The sequence below is a fragment of the Pinus tabuliformis genome, chromosome 2_2 (assembly GCF_031772625.1).
Source record: "Pinus tabuliformis cultivar Carrire ecotype Pingquan chromosome 2_2, CPIR1, whole genome shotgun sequence".
NCBI classification, from domain to species: Eukaryota; Viridiplantae; Streptophyta; class Pinopsida; order Pinales; family Pinaceae; genus Pinus; species Pinus tabuliformis.
The window spans coordinates 613,638,764-613,659,351 of NC_142300.1; the positions used below are offsets into that span (position 1 = coordinate 613,638,764).

General features: G+C 36.6%; 1 protein-coding gene across 3 annotated transcripts in view; it reads right to left on the bottom strand.

Moving 5' to 3' along the window:
- Positions 1-20,588, bottom strand: part of LOC149194157 (putative LRR receptor-like serine/threonine-protein kinase At1g06840) — a 397,266-nt gene that overhangs the window by 134,034 nt on the left and 242,644 nt on the right. For all 3 annotated transcript variants that reach the window (XM_089405051.1, XM_089405050.1, XM_089405049.1), the window contains exon 8: positions 15,531-15,605. In XM_089405051.1, the coding sequence (XP_089261177.1) occupies positions 15,531-15,605 (75 nt within the window). The remainder of the gene's footprint in view (positions 1-15,530; positions 15,606-20,588) is intronic.

Genomic DNA, 20,588 nt, shown 5'->3' on the forward strand with positions numbered 1-20,588 from the left:
GCAATTAAACTTCAAAAGATCAAAATTCATTACTCAACCATGAAATTCAAATGCTAACCAGTTCATAAAATGATTCATCACTTTCAGATAGCTAATTTTCAGATAAAACTTAAGCGCATTTAACTATATAAAAATGACAAATATTAATCCCACAACAGAAAAAAGACATGAAAAGGAATTTTCAATTTTTAATTAGTCTTTTTTCAAAAGTTTTTATTTTTAAATATTTTTATTATTTTTATTTTTATAAAAATAAATCTAAATCTAAATAAAACAAATAAAAGTCTAACTTTTAGATTTTTAATTTTGAAAATTTTAAAAAAAATAAGGATTTTTTTTAATGATTTTTATTTTTATTTTTATTAAAGTAAAAAAAGACAAAAATCTAAGTCTAAATGAAATAGAAAATAAGCAAAAGTATAACTAAACCTAACTAAAAGAAATCAAAAGCTAAATCTAAAGCTAACACCTTATCATATAGATATAAAAAAAGAGAAAATTTATAAAATCTAAATTCTAAAAACTCAAATCTAAAACCTAAAAAAGAAACTTTTTTATGCCCTTTTTTATTTATTTTATTTTTTTATATTTTTAGGATTTTCTATTGAATCAAAATCACAAAAAATGAAAAGTGTGAATTTAAAAAGGGAAAAGTCTAGTTTTAAAACTAAACCTAACTTAAATCAATAAATAAAATGAATCTAACGGCTAACGCTAAGCCTAAGACCCAGGCTAAATAAAATCAAAAGGTAAATAATAAAGAAATCTAATTAAAACTAACACCTAATGAAAAATTAAAAAATTCTAAATGCTAACTAAATAAAGTCAGATTTAAACCTAAATCAAATTAAAAATCTAACCTAGCCTAAAACTAAACATATGAATATATCACAATAACTAAAATGAAAATAAACTACATAAGAATATACGTTACCCTAAGATCTAACTATACCAAACACAAAAAAATATAAACTTGACTACGTTCATGAATCAAAAATGAAAATTCAGAGTTCAGTGTGTGCAGGGCAGCGGAGAAGGAAATCGCGTGGGAGAGTTCGCTGGCAAGGAAGAAGTGTGGACGGAGGGGCGTTTTGGCAGTGTTTGGCTTATTCGTTGGTAAGGCGTGGAGATGAGGGTATGCAGCAATGGAGGAACAACAAGTTAAGGAGAGGATGCAGGCAAATGGAAAGAGAAATCGCGGGGAGAGATGGGGTTTATGTGAGGATGCCAGTGAGAGTAGGAGCCACAACAGCGTAGGAAGAAAACGTGAGAGAAGAGAGATGCGTGGACAAGTAGAGAAGAATAGGCAACTGAGTGAGGAATTTAGGGCAGCATAGGAGAAAAGGGAAGGTAGGAAAATATCCCAGAAACTTTCTAGATCTCTTAAAAATTTTAAAATCCACACCCAGACCTTAAAAATTCCGAAAGCTTTTGAGAAAAACAACAATGAACACAAAATCAAAATTTTCCTACAACGAAGATGAAACCCCAGGCAGCACCTGACAGCAATAAAAAATTTCAAAATTTTCTGTCAAAAAAAGTTGACCTTAAATAGCGGAAAAATTGAAAACGCAAGTAGCAAACCGATGGCCCAGAAACTTAATTAAAATTTTAAATCTTTCCTGCTTCAGATTGCCTAATGAAACCCTCACGAAATTTTCCAAATCTGAAAATAAATAAATACTCCTGCCAGCGCTGATCCTGAGGCCAGATCTTACCCTCCAGGGCCTAGATCTGACTTTGGACAAAATGTTTTCTTCTGACCTGCAACCTGCAATAACAAAAACCGAACACCCAGAAATAAAATGTGCAAGAAACAAAACTAAAAAACCTAAAACCAGCTAAATAGTTACAATATTCACAATTCAAAGGCTCAAAATAGCCAGATCTGTCATTATGCCACACATATATTTTTTTAAAATTTTAAAATTAAGATGAGGTGCTTCAGAAAACCCTTCATGCATCCGTAACATAAATTCTAATGATAAGCCCGGGATCAAAACTAGCTAGGATCTTCAGAAAATGCAATTCGGGAGTTAGCTGGTTTAGCCGAGAACTTCCTCGAACGCCCGGTAAACTCAAAATCAAGGATATACTACACAGCTTAATTCAACCATTAACAAAGAGGGAGAAAACGATACTAAAATCCAGATTTAATGGAGATACCTGCCATCATATTCAGAAATTTAACTACCATTCAAACCCTAGCGACTAAACAAGATACCTGTGTTTAAAATCACTCTTTATAAAGTTATATCAATGGCTGAAATTGAAATTATGAACAAAAATAAAACATCTTACAGAATTTCTAGAAGAGTAATACCAGCAAGATTTCAACCCCAAAGTCTTTCTTTATTGCACATAAAAAATGACTACAAGAGAGCTTTCTTTAGCACATGACTCTCAGATCGAATGATTTCAAATGACCCCTAACACCATATTTAAAGGAAAATTTCCCAACGGCTAGTTTGAGTGATCCATGTCAAAATGATCTCGACTGTCGATGAGGACCAAAATCTCTTTTAATCTTATCCATCGAAATTTTAGATATATTAAAAAATTAAAATCTTGCATTTATTTCCTCAAAACTTTGACTTATTATTATTTTATTTTATTTTTCAATTTTTTATTTATTTTAATTTTATTTCATTTTTCATTTTTTATTATTTTTTAATTTTTTTATTTTTTTTTTATTTTTTTACTGGACCCTTAAACTTAGCCTTTGGAAAAATCACCTAGGACCTAGGACTATTGAGGGGATAAAACATTTTCTAACTCTCAAGATACTTTACATCATGACTTTTACAATTTTACATCTCAAGGGGGAAAACCCATTTGACATGGACCCTCATAAACCACCTAGTTCTATGACAAAAATATAATCTAGCAGATCAAGCAATTTATAATAAAATAGCCTAACCAAATAGTTAGGACTATTCCCAAATCACTTTTACATAGACTCGACCTAGCACACTAGGACTCCCTTAAGATTCTAATGACAAAATCCATTCCGGCTTTGGGGTTAGGCTGAAGGAAAACTTTGCCGATCATGGATCGGTAAGAAAAAAAACCTTCTGGAACGTAGATTATCATTAGAAAATTAGGGTTGCCTAGGAAATTTATATACATGACTAAGATCTGCTAAGATTATTTACAATTTACACATGCAAACTGCGTTTACAACATAACATGATCGGGCTGATGATGATAGTCGAATGGCACAGACACGTCGATCAAATGATATCCCTTTTGCGAAAAAAGGGGGTGTACTGCTATGGGTAGTTGACACGTAGTGGTCAACATCTGGATCTACTTGGGGACACATTGCTGCATTGTAGGAATGTGAAAATCCAGAATCTGCATCCACGCAACACATAACAAAACATAAGTAGCGTCCATCCAAAAATCATCATATAACATTAAGCACAGGAAAGATATAAGCTCTTCATTTATTAACTATCTAGTAACATGAAAAGTAAATCTAATCCTAAAACATAAATGAAAATGTTGAAAAAACAAGGAGTAGGGTAGAAATACAGAGGATGCCCCATGGCATCAGATGTGTTCAATACAGTGTATACTGAGCATTTGCCTGCTTTCTATCGGCTGCTTATCGGATGTGCCATGTCCAATTCTGCGTCCAGTAGGACTTTTTCCTATCCAAAAATCAAGTTTCTCGTGGCCATCTAATGCATCAAATATTCTTCTCGTTCTCTTTCTTTTGCATTTTTTCTTTGTGGCAGGCTGTATCACTGATGACGTGGAACTTTCTGCTTCAAAGCTCTTAGATGAAGTATGTAAGATATGCGTGACATGTCTTTCTTCATTCTGCATCTGCCCTGTCAAGGATGATGGATCAATCTCACAAGTGCCATGATTTATAACTTGATCTTCTATGACTGGTGGATTAACCATGTGAGCATCAACCTTATTATTAATTTCCATTTTATCTAGGTCACCTTCAATTAGCCACTTTTCAATGGAACAAAGTACCTCATAATAAGATGGAGCTTGTTGCAGCAGATAAGGAGGCTTTTGATCTATTGACGTTCCCTGGTTTCTTTCATCCTCTGACCGGTGTTGAAATTTCTAAACCTGTATTTTAATGACATCCATCTGACTAGAGTGTTCAACCTTCATAACACTAATTTCCCTGGCATGGTCTTCTTTCATGGTCAATAACTTATTCTAAAGACATATTTGACTAGCTTCCATATTTTTTATTACTTTATCATTCTTTTCCTTTATGGTCATCAAGCAATGTTGCATAGAGTTTATCTCTTTCTCATGATTTTCTTGCATGGTAGCCAACTAATTATTATGATCGAATGTCATGATAGTCATTTCTTCATCCATAGTTAATAACTTGTTTTGCATAGAATTAAGTTCCCTATCATGATTAGATTTCATGGTCTCAATTTCCTTAGCATGTTGACTTTGCATGTCGGTTACGTGATTAAAGTGTTTAATTTTCATGATTTCCATCTCCTTATCACGTTTTTCCAGGTGGGTGCATAAAGTTCTCATATCATTGGTGTAATTAGTTTGATTGATCTCCATATTTTTTAACAGCCGCATTAGTTCTTCTATAATTTGCTTCTAATTTTCCCTTTCATTGTCGACACTGATTTTACAATTTGTCTTTGCTTTTCTACTATCATAGATTTGATCTGCAATGGTACAGGTGGATGGCACATTCTAATATGAAGAATCGTCTTGAAACCTTTCATCAACAGCTGGACCTTTCATAAGATTACTTTCATTCTGTTGCACAATTTTAGGGGCACAAGGCGAGCTATCTGGATAACCATATCTATCTTTAAAAGCATTAACAATGTCTTGTAAAGAAGTGAAAGAATCTTCAGGACAATTATTAAACCAATTCAAAGCATCACCCTCTAAAGGAAAGACAAATAGACGCATTTTGACATGTTCATGATCATACTGAGGAGATCTACAATATATGATTATTATACGAGTAAACTTGCATAAATGCTTTCTAACAGCGATTGAATCACCACCCGAGAACAAAGGTAATTTAGATAAGGCCATTTCCGGAACATCATGGAGAACATCAGTAAAATGACATGGGTTAAATGAATAATCCATGATGAATAACGAGGGACCAAATGGATGATAGAGAGAGATCCTGGTTCAAGAAAATCAAGAGATGAAAGAAGTGGAGTTGCCACTTGAACATGAATCGAACTCTAGGATCCAAAAAGCAACAAACAATCAAATATGAGAGAGGCTTCTTGTCTAGGAAAAATAAATGAAAAGAAATGGAGTCGCCACCCAAACAAGAAACGAATTGAAGGTTGCTGATATGATGAAAGATAAGGTGACAAAAGATCAAGTGACGCCAAAGAATGTTGGTTGTTTGACAGGCTAATGAAAAGATTCCAGATTCCAGATGAGAGAGAAGAATGAAGATGAAATGTCATTGAAATGCCATGGACAAAAAAACTCTATCCCTGGCAACGGTGCCAAAAAATGTTGTTGTACAGATTGTCCAGGCAGTGCGACAACGCTCAGACCGGGGGCTATCACCCTGATCCCCGATCTCTCCATTTAAGCCGTCTGCTTGAAGCAGACTAAGGGGGGTAGACACTATGCGATAAAAAGAAGACCAAGTGGTAATCAGCTGGGTTGGGAGACATAGCAGGGAAAAACAAGCACTTGATCGATTTTAGGATTTGATTAGATATTCAAATTCTTAAGACTAGTGTCTTATGGAGTTAAATGAAAACCAAGTAATGAATTAGATGTTGCTGCTTATGAAGTAATTTAACGATTGCTTGAAAATACTTACAAAATATCCAACACGTAACGAGCATTATATAATCCAAGCAATGATTAATTTCACTAGATGCAAGATATTCAAAAGGTGTGCAATGCCTTAGCAATTAAACTTCAAAAGATCAAAATTCATTACTCAACCATGAAATTCAAATGCTAACCAGTTCATACAATGATTCATCACCTTTAGATAGCTAATTTTCAGATAAAACTCAAGCACATTTAACTATATAAAAATGACAAATATTAATCCCACAACAGAAAAAAGACATGAAAAGGAATTTTCAATTTTTAATTAGTCTTTTTCAAAAGTTTTTATTTTTTTAATTTTTTATAAAAATAAATCTAAATCTAAATAAAACAAATAAAAGTCTAACTTTTAGATTTTTAATTTTGAAAATTTAAAAAAAAAAATAGGATTTTTTTTTAATGATTTTTGTTTTTATTTTTATTAAAGTTAAAAACAGACAAAAATCTAAGTCTAAATGAAAAAGAAAATAAGCAAAAGTATAACTAAACCTAACTAAAAGAAATCTAAATCTAAATCTAAAATTAACACCTTACCATATATATAAGGCTAAAACCTAAAAAAGAAACTTTTTTATGCCCTTTTTTATTTTTATTTTTTTGATTTTTTTTTTATATTTTTATATTTTTAGGATTTTCTTTTGAATCAAAATCACAAAAAATGAAAAGCCTGAATTTAAAAATGGAAAAGTCTAGTTCTAAAACTAAACCTAACTTAAATCTATAAATAAAATGAATCTAACACTAAGCCTAAAACCGAGGCTAAATAAAATCAAAAGGTAAATAATAAAGAAATCTAATTAAAACTAACACCTAATGAAAAATTAAAAAAATCTAAATCCTAACTAGATAAACTCAAATTTAAACCTAAATCAAATTAAAAATCTAACCTAGCCTAAAACTAAACATATGCATATATCACAATAACTAAAATGAAAATAAACTACATAAGAATATACATTACCCTAAGATCTAACTATACCAAACACAAAAAAATATAAACTTGACTATGTTCATGAATCAGAAATGAAAATTTAGCATTCAGTGTGTGCGGGGTGGCAGAGAAGGAAATCGTGTGGGAGAGTTCACTGGCGAGGAAGAAGTGTGGACGGAGGGGCGTTTTGGCAGCATTTGGCTCATTTGTTGGTAAGGCGTGGAGATGAGGTTATGCAGCAATGGAGGGACAGCGGGTTAAGGAGAGGATGCGGGCAGATGGAAAGAGAAATCGCGGGGAGAGATGGGGCTTACGTGAGGATTCCAGTGAGGGTAGGAGCCACAACAGCGTAGGAAGAAAACGTGAGAGAGAAGAGAGATGCGTGGACAAGTAAAGAAGAATAGGCAGCTGAGTGAGGAATTTAGGTCAGCATAGGAGAAAAGGGAAGGTAGGAAAATAACCCAGAAACTTTCCAGATCTCTTAAAAATTTTAAAATCCACACCCAGACCTTAAAATTCCGAAATCTTTTGAGAAAAACAACAATGAACACAAAATCAAAATTTTCCTACAATGAAAATGAAACCCCAGGCAGCAGCTGACAGCAATAAAAAATTTCAAAATTTTATGTTAGAAAAAGTCGACCTTAAATAGCGGAAAAACTGAAAACGCAGGTAGCAGACTGGTGGCCCAGAAACTTAATTAAAATTTTAAATCTTTCCTGCTTCAGATTCCCTGATGAAACCCTCACGAAATTTTCCAAATCTGAAAATAAATAAATACTCCTGCCAAAGCTGATTCTGAGGCCAGATCTTACCCTCCAGGGCCTAGATCTGGCTTTGGACAAAATGTTTTCTTCTGACCTGCAACGTGCAATAACAAAAACTGAACACCCAAAAATAAAATGTGCAAGGAACAAAACTAAAAACCCTAAAACTAGCTAAATAATTACAATATTCACAATTCAAAGGCTCAAAATAGCCAGATCTGTCATTATGCCACACATATTTTTTTAAAATTTTAAAATTAAGATGAGATGCTTCAGAAAACCCTTCATACATCTGTAACAAAAATTCTAATGATAAGCTCGGGATCAAAAACAACTGGGCTCTTCAGAAAATGCAATCCGAGAGTTGGCTAGTTCAGCTGAGAACTTCCCCGAATGCCCGGTAAACTCAAAATCAAAGATATCCTGCACAACTTAATTCAACCATTAACAAAAAGGGAGAAAATGATACTAAAATCCAGATCTAATGGAGATACCTGCCATCATATTCAGAAATTTAACTACCATTCAAACCCTAGCGACTAAACAAGATACGTGTGTTTAAAATCACTCTTCATAAAGTTATCATCAATGGCTGAAATTAAAATTATGCACAGAAATAAAAAATATTACAACATTTCCAGAAGAGTAACACCAACAAGATTTCAACCCCAAAGTCTTTCTTTATTGCACATAAAAAATGACTACAAGAGAGCTCTCTTTAGCACACGACGCTCAGATCGAATGATCTCAAATGACCCCTGACACCCTATTTAAAGGAAAATTTCCCAAAGACTAGTTCGAGTGATCCATGTCAAAGTGATCTTGACCGTCGACGAGGATCAAAATCTCTTTTAATCTCATCCGTCAAAATTTTAAATATATTAAAAAATTAAAATCTTGCATTTATTTCCTCAAAACTTTGACTTATTGTTATTTTATTATTTTATTTTATTTTTCAATTTTTTATTTATTTTTTAATTTATTTATTTTTATTTTTTAATTTTATTATATATATATATATATATATATATATATATTTTACTGGTCCCTCGAATTTAGCCTTTGGAAAAATCACCTAGGACCTAGGACTATTGAGGGGATAAAACATTTTCTAACCCTCAGGACACTTTACATCACGACTTTTACAATTTTACATCTTAAGGGGGAAAACCCATTTGACATAGACCCTCATAGACCACCCAGTTCTGTGACACAAATATAATCTAGCAGATCAAGCAATTTGTAATAAAATAGCCTAACCAAATAGTTTGGACCATTCCCAAATCACTTTTACATAGACTCGACCTAGCACGCTAGGACTCCCCTAAGATTCTAATGACAAAATCCATTTCGGCTTTGGGGTTAGGCTGAAGGAAAACTCTGCCAATCATGGATCAGTGAGACAAAAAACTTTCCAGAACGTAGATTATCACTAGAAAATTAGGTTTGCCTAGGCAATTTACATACATGACTCAGATCTGCTAAGATTATTTACAATTTACATATGTAAACTAGGTTTACAACATAATATGATCGAGCTAATGATGATAGTCGAATGGCACATACACGTCGATCAAGCGCTATCCCTTTTGCGAAAAAAATGGGTGTACTGTTATGGGTAGTTGACACATGGTGGTCAATAAGCAGGAAAGCAGTAGAAGCGGAAGAAGGACCTCTCCAAGGTCAAGTGCTTCCATTGTGGGGAACTGGGTCATTTTGCAAACCAGTGTCCTAGGAAGAAGAGTGAGGGAGAGGCTTCTGAGACCAAGGCAACGCCAGTGAGGGCGAAGAAAGAAGTCGAGGAGGATGATGATTGTGCCATACGTGCTCATGTGCCACTTGAGCAGAAGTGGGGAGACATCGAGCTGTAGTCAGATGGACTATAGGCGATGAGGGGCAAGATCCTTGAGGTACCCAACCTCTTGGATTATACCTTGCTACAGGAGCCCCGAAGAGGAGTAGCAAGACTGGCGGATGTCAGTAGAGACGAATGTGGATGAGGCGGCAGAGAGTGCTATAGTGCAGGAGTCCCGGGGCAGCATGAGGCTAGTAGGCTACAACAGTGCAAGAGGCACGGGAGTGTTTCACTAGTGCAGGATGCAATGGAGAGGTGTGCAACAGTGCGAGATGCAAGGTGTTGTTGCAGCAACGCAGAGGTCAGTATAGGAGAACTTGTTAGCGACAGAGGGAGCTTCAGCATTGGGAGTGTTTCTAGCCTGACAGGGATATCAGTAGTTGGGTGGATCAGTTACTTACTTCTCAGTCACTGATTTGCAGTGCAGTAGCAGTATGCAGCAACACGATGCATCATGATGAGAGGGGATGCAGTGCTGAGAGGATGGACCAACAACAACACGGATGCAAAAGGAGCTGTTGTATGGATGCAGCAGCGACAGTGGCAGAGCCATGGGCAACACTACAAGATGCAGCAGTGTAGAGGATGTTGGGCAAGGAGGCTTAGCACCAACACAGGGACTAGTGCTAGATAATCAAGGTGATACTCAGTGAGGAGTATTACTAGAGTACAGTCCTCGCTAAGAGGGAATGTTGATTTGGGGTAGCATTAGATATTCTCTAGCCATGAAAATTGGTGGAGAGGCTAAAGCACATGAGATCTCCAAGACCCAGAAATGGTTTGGGCAGATTCTAACCGGTTTGGGAGATATTAAAATAATTAATATTTTTAATGGAGTTCTTAAGTCTAAACTTAGGAAAAATAAAATATTAATGGGTATTAATATAAAACTAGGTTAGAAGGTTCCAAATGTCATGGATCAAGCCAAATATAATCTTAGCCGTTGATTAGAGATTTAATCTCGGTCGTTGATGGACCAATGAAAAGAGTATAAGAGGAGGCTTGAGGGTCAGTTGGAGAATACACCAGAGTGATCAGTCATTCAATTTTCTAGAGCAGGGTTTGCTAAGAGAAATCAAATCAGTGATCAGCAGCGAGGGGCAATGAATACATAGTAGAGAGGCAGAGTTAGCACCAGAGAGACAGTGCAAATCCCAGAGAAGTTGATGCAGAGGCAATTGGGTGCTACGCAGAGGCAGCTGGGAGCATGCAGAGCCAGGAGAGGCTAGCGTGTGTGACGCAGAGGGTCTAAGGTTTGGCGCAGAAACTCTATAAGCTGCGCAGAGGCTAGCAGAGCTGACGCAGGGCCAAGAGGCAGTGCTGGGCGGATTTCCTGGGACAGACTAGGAGCTGGTGAGTCGGATAGGGTGACGCAGTCCCTATCAGAGTGACACAGAGCAGTGGAAGCTGCAATTGTTGTTGTGGGATTGTTCATCCGATGATTGATCAGCCAGAATATCTATCTCTAAGGAGAGGTACTACTTCCGAGGGAATTCTCTATTGGGTGAGCCATTTTTGGCACCCTGGTTGTATTCTGAAAACTGCATAATAATAGAACCCTCTGAATAGTTGCATCGGTTTTCTCACATTGGGTTTTTTCGAGGATATTGGTCCAAAAATAACAGTGTCACTTGTGTGCTTGTTTTCTTTTAGTTGATGATCTATGGATGTTGATACTATACTTGTGTTTATTTTCAGTATTTACATGGTAAATAACGTGTTAAGTAATTAAACAAGTAGGAAGAAATAAACCAAATGGTACAAGAAGAATTTCTAACGGGTTAAGCTTAAAAATTCCAACACAAAGATTAAAAGTTGATCAAAGTTTTATCAATGACCAAGATTATTTCAACGGGGATCAAGCCAACTATATGTTATTTTCCACTTGGAGGATTTATCTATAGATTAGAGGCCATTTGTGTCTCAAGCCATCGTATGTTTGGATAATGTAACTCTGTAAAAGTTGATGTAAATATATTGTCCCGCTGGGACCATTTTGAATAATCATAATAAAAGACTTTAGGGTGCAGTTCATGGTGTCTCTGTTCTATTGATTTGTGGTATGTGTTGGGTACGAGAATTCCTATATTGTGCTTTAAATTTTTAATTAAATTGTTATTTCATTGTAGATGATAGGAACATTCTGTTGATAATTTTTGGGCTTATCTTAGGTGATTTGATTCATTTTGTTTTAAGGGTTTACTCTTGAGAAATTATATAGTGTCTGTAGGTTCCCCGGCCCTTGGGCTCCAAGTTCACAAATTGTGGGCACAGGTTGACCATGTTTGGATCCTAGATATTTTATATGGTTTTCTAACTTCACTAAGGCTGTAGTTTACATTTATTTTTTGAAATACATTTAGCCATTATCAAAAATCTACAAAAATCTATTTCTCAAAAATTCCTCTAAGCATTGTATACTTGTACATTTTGTAAATAAAATTTGTATAATATATCTTGTAAATTATTTTTATTTTCTAACCCTTGTTTTGTAGCTGGGGTTTTTTGATATTTTGATTTTTTGGTATATATTCAGGTTTTGCGTTATTGCGAATTCATTTGTGCAGGTGATATCAAGTGAAAGAGTTGGATTAGAGCTAGATCTAGGCCCTTGAGGCTAATATCTAGCCTCTAAATTTTTTTCGCAAGACCAACAAATTGAAGAATTTTGCAGAAATTGAAGATCTGAAGCAAAGTAATTTTTGAACAGGGGTTTCAAATTTTTTTAGCCCTCCTAAGCCCAACATTCTTCTCTTCCCTAGCCATCTTCTCTCCTACACCTGGCCCCTAGCCTTTTTTCCCCATAGAACCCTAGCATGTCCCTTTTAGGATGTTGTCATCCCTTCCTAGGCTAGGCCGCAGACCTTTAAGGCCTCGGCCTACCTTCTTTTGCTTGGTCGCACGCCCTGTGGGCCTCCCCAAGACCTCGGCCCTCCTTCCTCCCCCTTTCCTTGCCTCCTTATCTCTCCGCTCCCCTTCTTTCCTCCTTCGCAGCCCCTCTCGGTCCCTCCTTGGCCCTCATTCCCTCTCGGCCTTTCATTTCCTCCTATCTCATCCCTTTGGACTCCTCCATTTGGCCCAGTGGCCTAGTCGCATGCCTTCTTTAGGCCTCAACCTCCCCTCATCCCTTAGCCGCATGCCTCTTTGAGGCCTTGAGCCTTGGCTGCAACCCTTTAGGGCATACGACAACCCCTTGTGGGCCTCCCTTTGCCTCACAACAGGCCATTTAGGCCTTTTTCCCCTAGCCACAAGCCTATTTAGGCCCTGTTCCATCTCTTTTGGCCTTGCTCCTAGCTCTAATTTTCCCTAATCTATCTCTGAACTTTTTAGGACTGAATACTAGTGGGTTTTGCAAGAGAAGTTGGCAGAAACCTTGTGTTTTTAAGGGGCACATCTATTGGAAAAATTTTGGCAACTAGGGCAAGCAATCTTCATGGCCTTGAGCCTAGGGTTTGATCTCTAAATCCTCTAACATTGTTTTGATACAACTCTCTGAATACGTTCATAACAATGATAAAATTCGAGTTTAAATGCCTAAAAATCACATATAAATTGCCTAAATGCACTAAGAAATTCATAGTAAAAATTTATTAGTCATTTGGTAAATTGGGCATTGTTTCTTAGGCATAGATATGACTGATTTATTGACCGAATATCACTGCATAACAAGAGAAATCAGATCTGATAATTAAATCTTAAATGGCTAAGGAACCATAAATATCAATTTTATAAGCTTGTTTTGGCATTGAGGAATTGTTTGGCACATTTTGGCACACACTCCCACATTGGTAGCTCACTGTTTTCATACTTTTCTTACTGCTGTCATAAGTGCTTTCAGATCTGATATAACACTGAATAACACATCATAGGAAGATTGGTTAACTCATATTTTCACTTGGCAAGTCATTAAGTATCTCATTGATCATACATGGTTGTCATTCTTTGGATGTAAAGTAGTTTTACTTCTTGTTGTCTCAAAGGTTAATAAGTGCTCATTTCCACTAGTGATTTTAAGTGCTACTATGAAGAAGCTTGTCTAACCATTGGTTATTTGAAAGCTAACATCTGTTTTTTTCTTGTAAGCTCATTCATATCCTCTAGGAATCATTAATTTCACACTAAATAAGAACTCACACATCATAGCTCTAATTTTCTAATCTTGTTGGACGGTTTAAGTTACTTTGGGTATTGAAATTTCATTGGCATTGAAGTATCTCTCTCTTATGTGTTTTGGCATCTAATTGGCATTTTTGTGTTTAAGGAATACTGCTAAGGAATCATTGGATAATCAATAATCTCGTTTTCCTTCATAACTTAAGAAGCTTTAATAATTTTAGCGTCTATCTTAAGCATTGGCATCTTGATAATTATTGATAAGCATCTCTTAATATTGGCATAAGATCATTGGCATTTACTTTGTTATCTTGGAAGACTTTAAATTATCTCAAGTAATTGTCATTATCATTCTATATTGATACCATTGGTTAAGCATCTTGTGGATTGATCTATTGTTTAACATTAGCACTTAATAATTTGGCACATTCTTGGTTATAAGATTGGTTCACCATTTATTATTAAGTACTCTTGTCATTAAAGGCTAATCATAACTTAAGTACTTAAAAGACTAAACAATCTTAACTCAAGAAGCACTCAATAATCTTGCATATAAGCATTCTAAGTCTAGTTTTATTAATAACTTACCTCCAAGCATAAGCGTGGTTGATAGACATCTAGGGCCACCCTTTTCTCAGTTTAGCCTGAGGGATTCAACACCTTTCTAGTGGTTAACACAGTGATCTTGCAATCACTAGAGCCATAGTCTCTACAGCGCCAGAGGCATCGGGTGGTTTGAACACATGGGGCTGTATCGTTAATCAAGCCTTTTCTTGCTTCCCGTTGGCTTCCATCCCACAACTTACTCTAAAGAATGGTTCCAAAACAGTGAAGAGGAAGGTCTTATTTAGAATAGGCATATAACTAAAAATAACCAAGATTCTTGCATCACACCTAGGTCTTAGGATTTTCATCACATATAGGTTAGTAAAGCATCTAAGTAGCAATTGTCCATCCGGTTGCTTGGTTTTAAATCAATAATAAGAAACAATTTGACTTCATAAGGCACTAGTCTCATATTTGAATTTAATCTAATCTTTGAGTCTTGTAAAATTTAACCAAGTAGCTAGGCCACTCAATCGTCCCCTGGACTTGTTAGTTGCCAACTTGTCCTTCGCCTTCACATTTCCATAGGGACTACCCCCCATAGCCTGTTGTTGGGAGACAACTAGAATGGAGAGGTCGGGGATCAGGGTGATAGCCCTGGTCTGAGTCATTGTCACAGTGTCTGTCCCATCTAAGCGACAACAAGAAACTTTTCCCACACTTAAGTGTACACTTCAAGTTACAATAGGGCCCTTATTTGTAATATCATATCATATCATTTTTACTCATACACTTATGTATTATTTATTATCCTAATAGATATCTTTATATTCCAAGTCTTTTGGGTATTTTATTCATGAGCCAAATTTGATTGTCACGTGGATCCCAATAAATTTGGTTGAAATCCACATCAAAACTGTCTATTCTTGGATTGACACACATTTGCAAGGTTGTTTGTTTTGATTAAGTGAAACACTTTTAACCTCCAACTTGACTAAGAGAAATTTAAACTTTTAATCTTGAAATGATGCCTTTGACTAGTGCTATGTTAAATATTTTTCATAAATATGTATAATTCATGCAAGGATGATAAAGATATTCCTTTCTTTCAAATGTTGGCTAAGGTCCCATCAGCCAGAAGGTTTTTTTCCCCTTACATTTCTCTTTAAGTAATATTTAAGAAAATATAAAGTAATCCAGGAAACATTTTCTTCAGAAAGCAAAAAATAACTTGCATTTCTTTTAAATAAAAAACAATATTTATAAAATGGTCAAGCGAATTTCAATTCTCAAAATTAGAACATTCACACTACTCTTCAAGTATGTCACACTTCATGCCAAGGAAAAGTAGACGATGCAAGAAACTCATCTGTAATGAACTTTGTATCTCTTGGAAAAAACAAAAATGAAATGGATATGGATGTGTTCATGATAATATCATAGCAATTGGAAACATCAATAATCCAGAATGAAGAGATAAACTACTTACAGTTTCAACAATTTTATCATGTTAACATATGAATGAGGAATCACACTGTTTGTGAAGTGGTTATTATCAAGTTGCCTGCCAAAGAACAACGTGATATAAAATTTCATCAGTGAACCGAACTTTACATATAATGCCTTTCTAATATATTCTTCTTTGACATCTAATGCGTAAGCATGCCAACACAGATAAATCCAACTACATTCAGAGAGCCATTACAAAGGACACTCCGACGGAATTACTTTTTAAGACTTATAAACTCAAATTGAAGTTGTCAGAGGCTTCAGAACTGCCCAAGAAAATCTAAAAATAGTGTATTGTTGGTTTATGGAACTTCTTTATCTTGATTCTTCAGTTAATTTGGTCTACAAAAAAATCATTCAGACATATTTTTCAATTGATTGAAAGAGTCTTTCTCTTTAAAACTGGGCAGCATGCCACATATTCCAATTAATTGAAAGAAGAACTCTGATTCGCCCCCAATTTAGTTGTTCCCAGTAACCCTATTCTCAGCTCTTGCATGCTTGTGCAATTGCACTGGACAATTCCAGCCTTCACTTTTCTCTATTGCTTGCCTTTGCAAGTACTTTCAATACTCTAGTTCACAGGATATCCAAGCAGTGTTAATATAGTTCTCTTCGACAAGCTTTTATTGGGATTCAAATGGAAGTCCAAATACCAATTTATAGGTGGACAGTCTCATCCCATAGTGTGCACATACCATCTACTTTTCAGAAAAAGGTGGAACTTTAAACAGATTTGAGTTTTCCTGGACAATCTCATTTGCCGTGAGCTGTTGTCATTCAGACATTTTCCAAATTCCAAATACGAAGAACGTCCAAACAAGTATTTTGTGGTCTAATTTTTTCTCTCTCCCTCGATTTTTCAGAAGTTTTTTTTTTAAATTTGTATGTGATGGACTGATATTGTTGAGATAAGTTGTCTTTGTGTTGTTGAATCTGATATTTAATTGATAAGGTAGACTACATAAATACAAGTTATTACTCACATTCTCTGACTGTGGTTCTGAATTTGAACCTTTTCCAGCAACAAAAAATGTTGAAACATGTATTCAAGGCCTATATATTTTCCTTCTCTCCAATGATTTTTCCAGGCTGTGCTTTGTCATTTTGTGATGTCCCCAATTACGCTAGTTTTGTTAAGAAGAATTTCCATTTTTGCAAATTGGGTGTTGGGAGATATTTTGGCATGTAAACTTAGGAAAAGTAGATGAAGGCAGTCCCCACATAATTTTTGGAGAAATGGAGGCCACCAACATTAGAGAAAAGGAAAAATTAAAATGGTAGTGAGATGTGGGGCCACCCAAAATGGGAATGTGAACCCCTTAGGAAAATCGAGCTGGGGAAAAGGAGGTCGAATTGGTGGTGTCCACAAGAATAGAAAGGGGGCAGTAAAGATAAATGGAGGGAAGAGGCATCATTTTGGGGCCCTTGGAAAATTGAATTTATGATTTAGAGTACTCTTGAGCTGCTTAGCCAAGACTCCCAATGCTACTTAGCACAAGGAGATTTCCAAGCGGAAATCTCAGCTCTTTCTTTGGTGGACTTAGAGTGCCACCCTAGGAGAGAATTTCAGAACTTAGTGGGAAGAGATTTGCTGGAGTTCGTGGGTCATATCAGCTCTTGCTTCAACTAGTTCGAGCTTACAGGAGGACGCAGTAGCAGAATTCGTTCCACTGAGTTGAGGGGCTTCAAGGGGAGTTTTGGCCAACAAATTTAGGAGAAATCTCCTTGAGGGTGGACTAGGGTTTTTGGAGAATTTCAGGGATGGAGGTTGCTGCTTCAAAGAGAGCCAAATAAACCAATTTAGGGCTTGCACAGAGGTATTGTTGGGCAGAATTCATGGGGTAGAATCCACCTCATTTGTGTTGGGTTTGTGGAGGAATTTCACTCATATCTTCTGAAGGAGAATTGCAAGGCAATCCTATAACCATTTGAGAAAGGATTTGTGGCATATTCAACAGTAGTAGATTGCGGGGAACGCAAAAACAAGCAAGAAGGGTGTAGCACCAAATTTGGGTAATTCCAAGAGGTTGGAATTAGCCTAAATCATTTATGGGTTTGTTGGACTATCCTCAAGGGGTTTGCTCCTAATTTTGCAGAATTTTTGGAGTTTTGGTGCCCCAAACAATAAAAAATTTATGTAGTTATTTGGTAGCCAGTGGGAAGGAGTGAGCTTAAATTTTGGATCATGGGTGATTGGTGAAATTTGCCCAAACTATTTTTGGGTTTTATGTGCGGAGACTCCTACGAAAATTGCAGAAATTTCTGGGAACTTTTGAGGGGTCAAATACAGGATTGTTTCCAATTCCAGCAACAATTTACATTAGGCAAGGCACAGTTTCTTCTCGGAGATTTTCTAGCCCTTATAGCCATTGATTTGACACTTGGTTTTGGCCTTGCTTGCTGTAGCAAGCCCAGGATTCTCTTATCACAATTATTGTACTCATAATTTATTTTATTAATACAATGACTCAGAGTTTTTGCCAACATTTCAATGTTTATTTGTGTATGGCTATGCAAGCTTGAATTTTATAGTTGTAGGTAGTTCTTTGCTTCTATTATCTACTGTATTGTTCAATTGTAATATTACAGTGGTATCAGAGCATGATCTTGGTAAGCTATGAGGAAGCTAGCAAGATCATGGAGGCCTTGGCCATGCAACATAATGACTAGTGAATTTATGGGCACTCTAGTGACATAGAAAGGGGAGAGTACACAGAGGACCATGAAGTTGATGAGGTAGAACCAACCATTGAGGAGGTAAAACCAACAGGTCCTAGAGAGGATGCAACAAATGATGTGAACGTTGAGACTATACCAAACAGAGAAGCCACGTGCATGCACGCGCAATCCAACAAAACAACACCCATGGTCACCCTAGCCAACCTACCATGCCTCATTTTCTGGATGAACCGGAGAAGGAGAGGGGACCTGACACCTTTGCAGATTTGAGGAGGTCCTTCGTGGATAAGATTGATGAGTATGAGGCATTGGACCCTAGGATCAGGAGGGCTTTCTCGTTTGAGGAGCATAGAGGAGGATAGTTAGAGGATGAGACCAAGAGGCGATTTTGCTAGTGGAGATTTGGTTTTAGACATCAGGAGCCGAAGGAGAGGCTGAGCATGAGGCTAAGTGCATGCAAGATTGCAGGAGCTCACAAATACACCTAGTGTGACACATGAGCCACCTTTGTGGGAGTTTCCCTTGGTAGCCCCAATTGAAACATTGGTAGAGAGAGTTGAGCACACACCCATAGGACCATCCATCGATGAGGTGTCAGTAGGCACAAAGGTACCCAGAGTTGTGACAGAGTTCCCAGACAACAACTACTTACAACAACATCGAGATCAACTTGAGGAGCATGAGCTAGATGAGTTTGTTATGCCTGAGGGGCTACCTGTGGTAGGGCAGCTCAGGACTCCTGTTGAGCCCATGATGGAGGAGGACAAGCAATCATCTTTTGGGACAGACACTGATTTCGAGTATACATATGCACAGACCGTCAGTAGAGTTATAGTACCTCCAGACAACATCTCGCTTCAGGCCTGGTACCGCTCAAACTAGCAGGGGTCCTAGGAGGGGATCCTATAGAACAACTACTAGGTCAAGGGGCAACAACCGAGCGATAGCCCAATGCCACCTCAATTAAGGCTCCCTGCTATTTACGTACTTTCACCGATGGGAGGAGACCCGATATAAGAGGAATCACAATGATGAATGGATCAATGATTGGATAAGGAGTGATTCCTAAAGCCTATTCACAAGAGAGACTCAATTAAATAGCTTACTTGCTTGAGAAGCAAGGTGATGAGCTCCCTAAGAAGAGTTGTGAGGATACCTTGGCCTAGGGTTGGAGGATATGCCTTGACAAGAGGCTTCCTAGACTTAACGAACCTTATGGAGAAATGGATTCTATGTAGTCCTTGTGGAATTTGAGTTATAAAGTTGCGGGACCATAGGGAACCCAGGTAGACCCAAACAAGGTCAAGGGTATGGAGTTGATTGACCAAAGAGGGACTTGACCTAATTAGGGAGGAAAAGAGGATCAAATGAAAAAAATTCTTTGAGGTTTGAATTCAATGATCCTAATGAGGACACTAGCCAAGGGAAAACTAGGGCAAGAAATGGTCCTCGAGCTAGGGCTTATTATATCTCAAGATCCCATCATTGGATTTCCTTCCAATTTGTAGGGCCTCTGGAGAAAACCTCAACACAGTTGTGGACCAACCATCGAAGTGTTTATATGGCTAGATTGTGAGATAATTGGTACCCTAGGTGAACTATGTAGGCTAGGCCTAAAAAAAGAGGGAGGTGAAAAGAATAAGCGTTGAAAATGATCACTAATGGAGGATTAGTGCCTTGTCCTTTAGGAGAGATGGATTCAAGCAGAATCTATGGTTTGGGAAGAATTCACCCAATCAAGGAGGTCTTCAACAACTTCACATGACATTTAGAGCATGAGAACAATTACTGCAAGGACTTTCTACTTCGATTTGCAATAAATGATGAGTGATCGAGATGTATTTAACAAAAATTATCTCTAGGAACATTCACCCATTCATACATGGCCCATGACATGATGCAACACTATAAAGAACAAAAATTCCCACAAAATTCATATAGAATAGCAGTAAATTTTAAACTTGTATATTGAAAATCCCAGCAACATCCATGTGACAAAAGTAAATGAAAATAATAAGCATTAAAAGAGTACTTACATGTATAAAAGAGTATATCTAATCACCAAGTTATGCCAATAATGAAGCTCCAAGAAAAGAGAGAGATATCCAAACATCAAAATTCATCCATTACATCCAAAATCCTCCTCCAAAAGGAATATCGAAAATCTCACAAGAGATAAGAACCCAATCCAAGTGATGATAATCAAAATGATTCATCTCACTTCTATTTATACACTAATGAATTCGATTTAGCTAAATTGGCCTAATTTAGCCCCAAAAATAAAATAATGTGCATAATAACAATACTTTTGGTGACAAGCCCACCAAATAGCTCAATAATGTAAAGATAAGCCTCT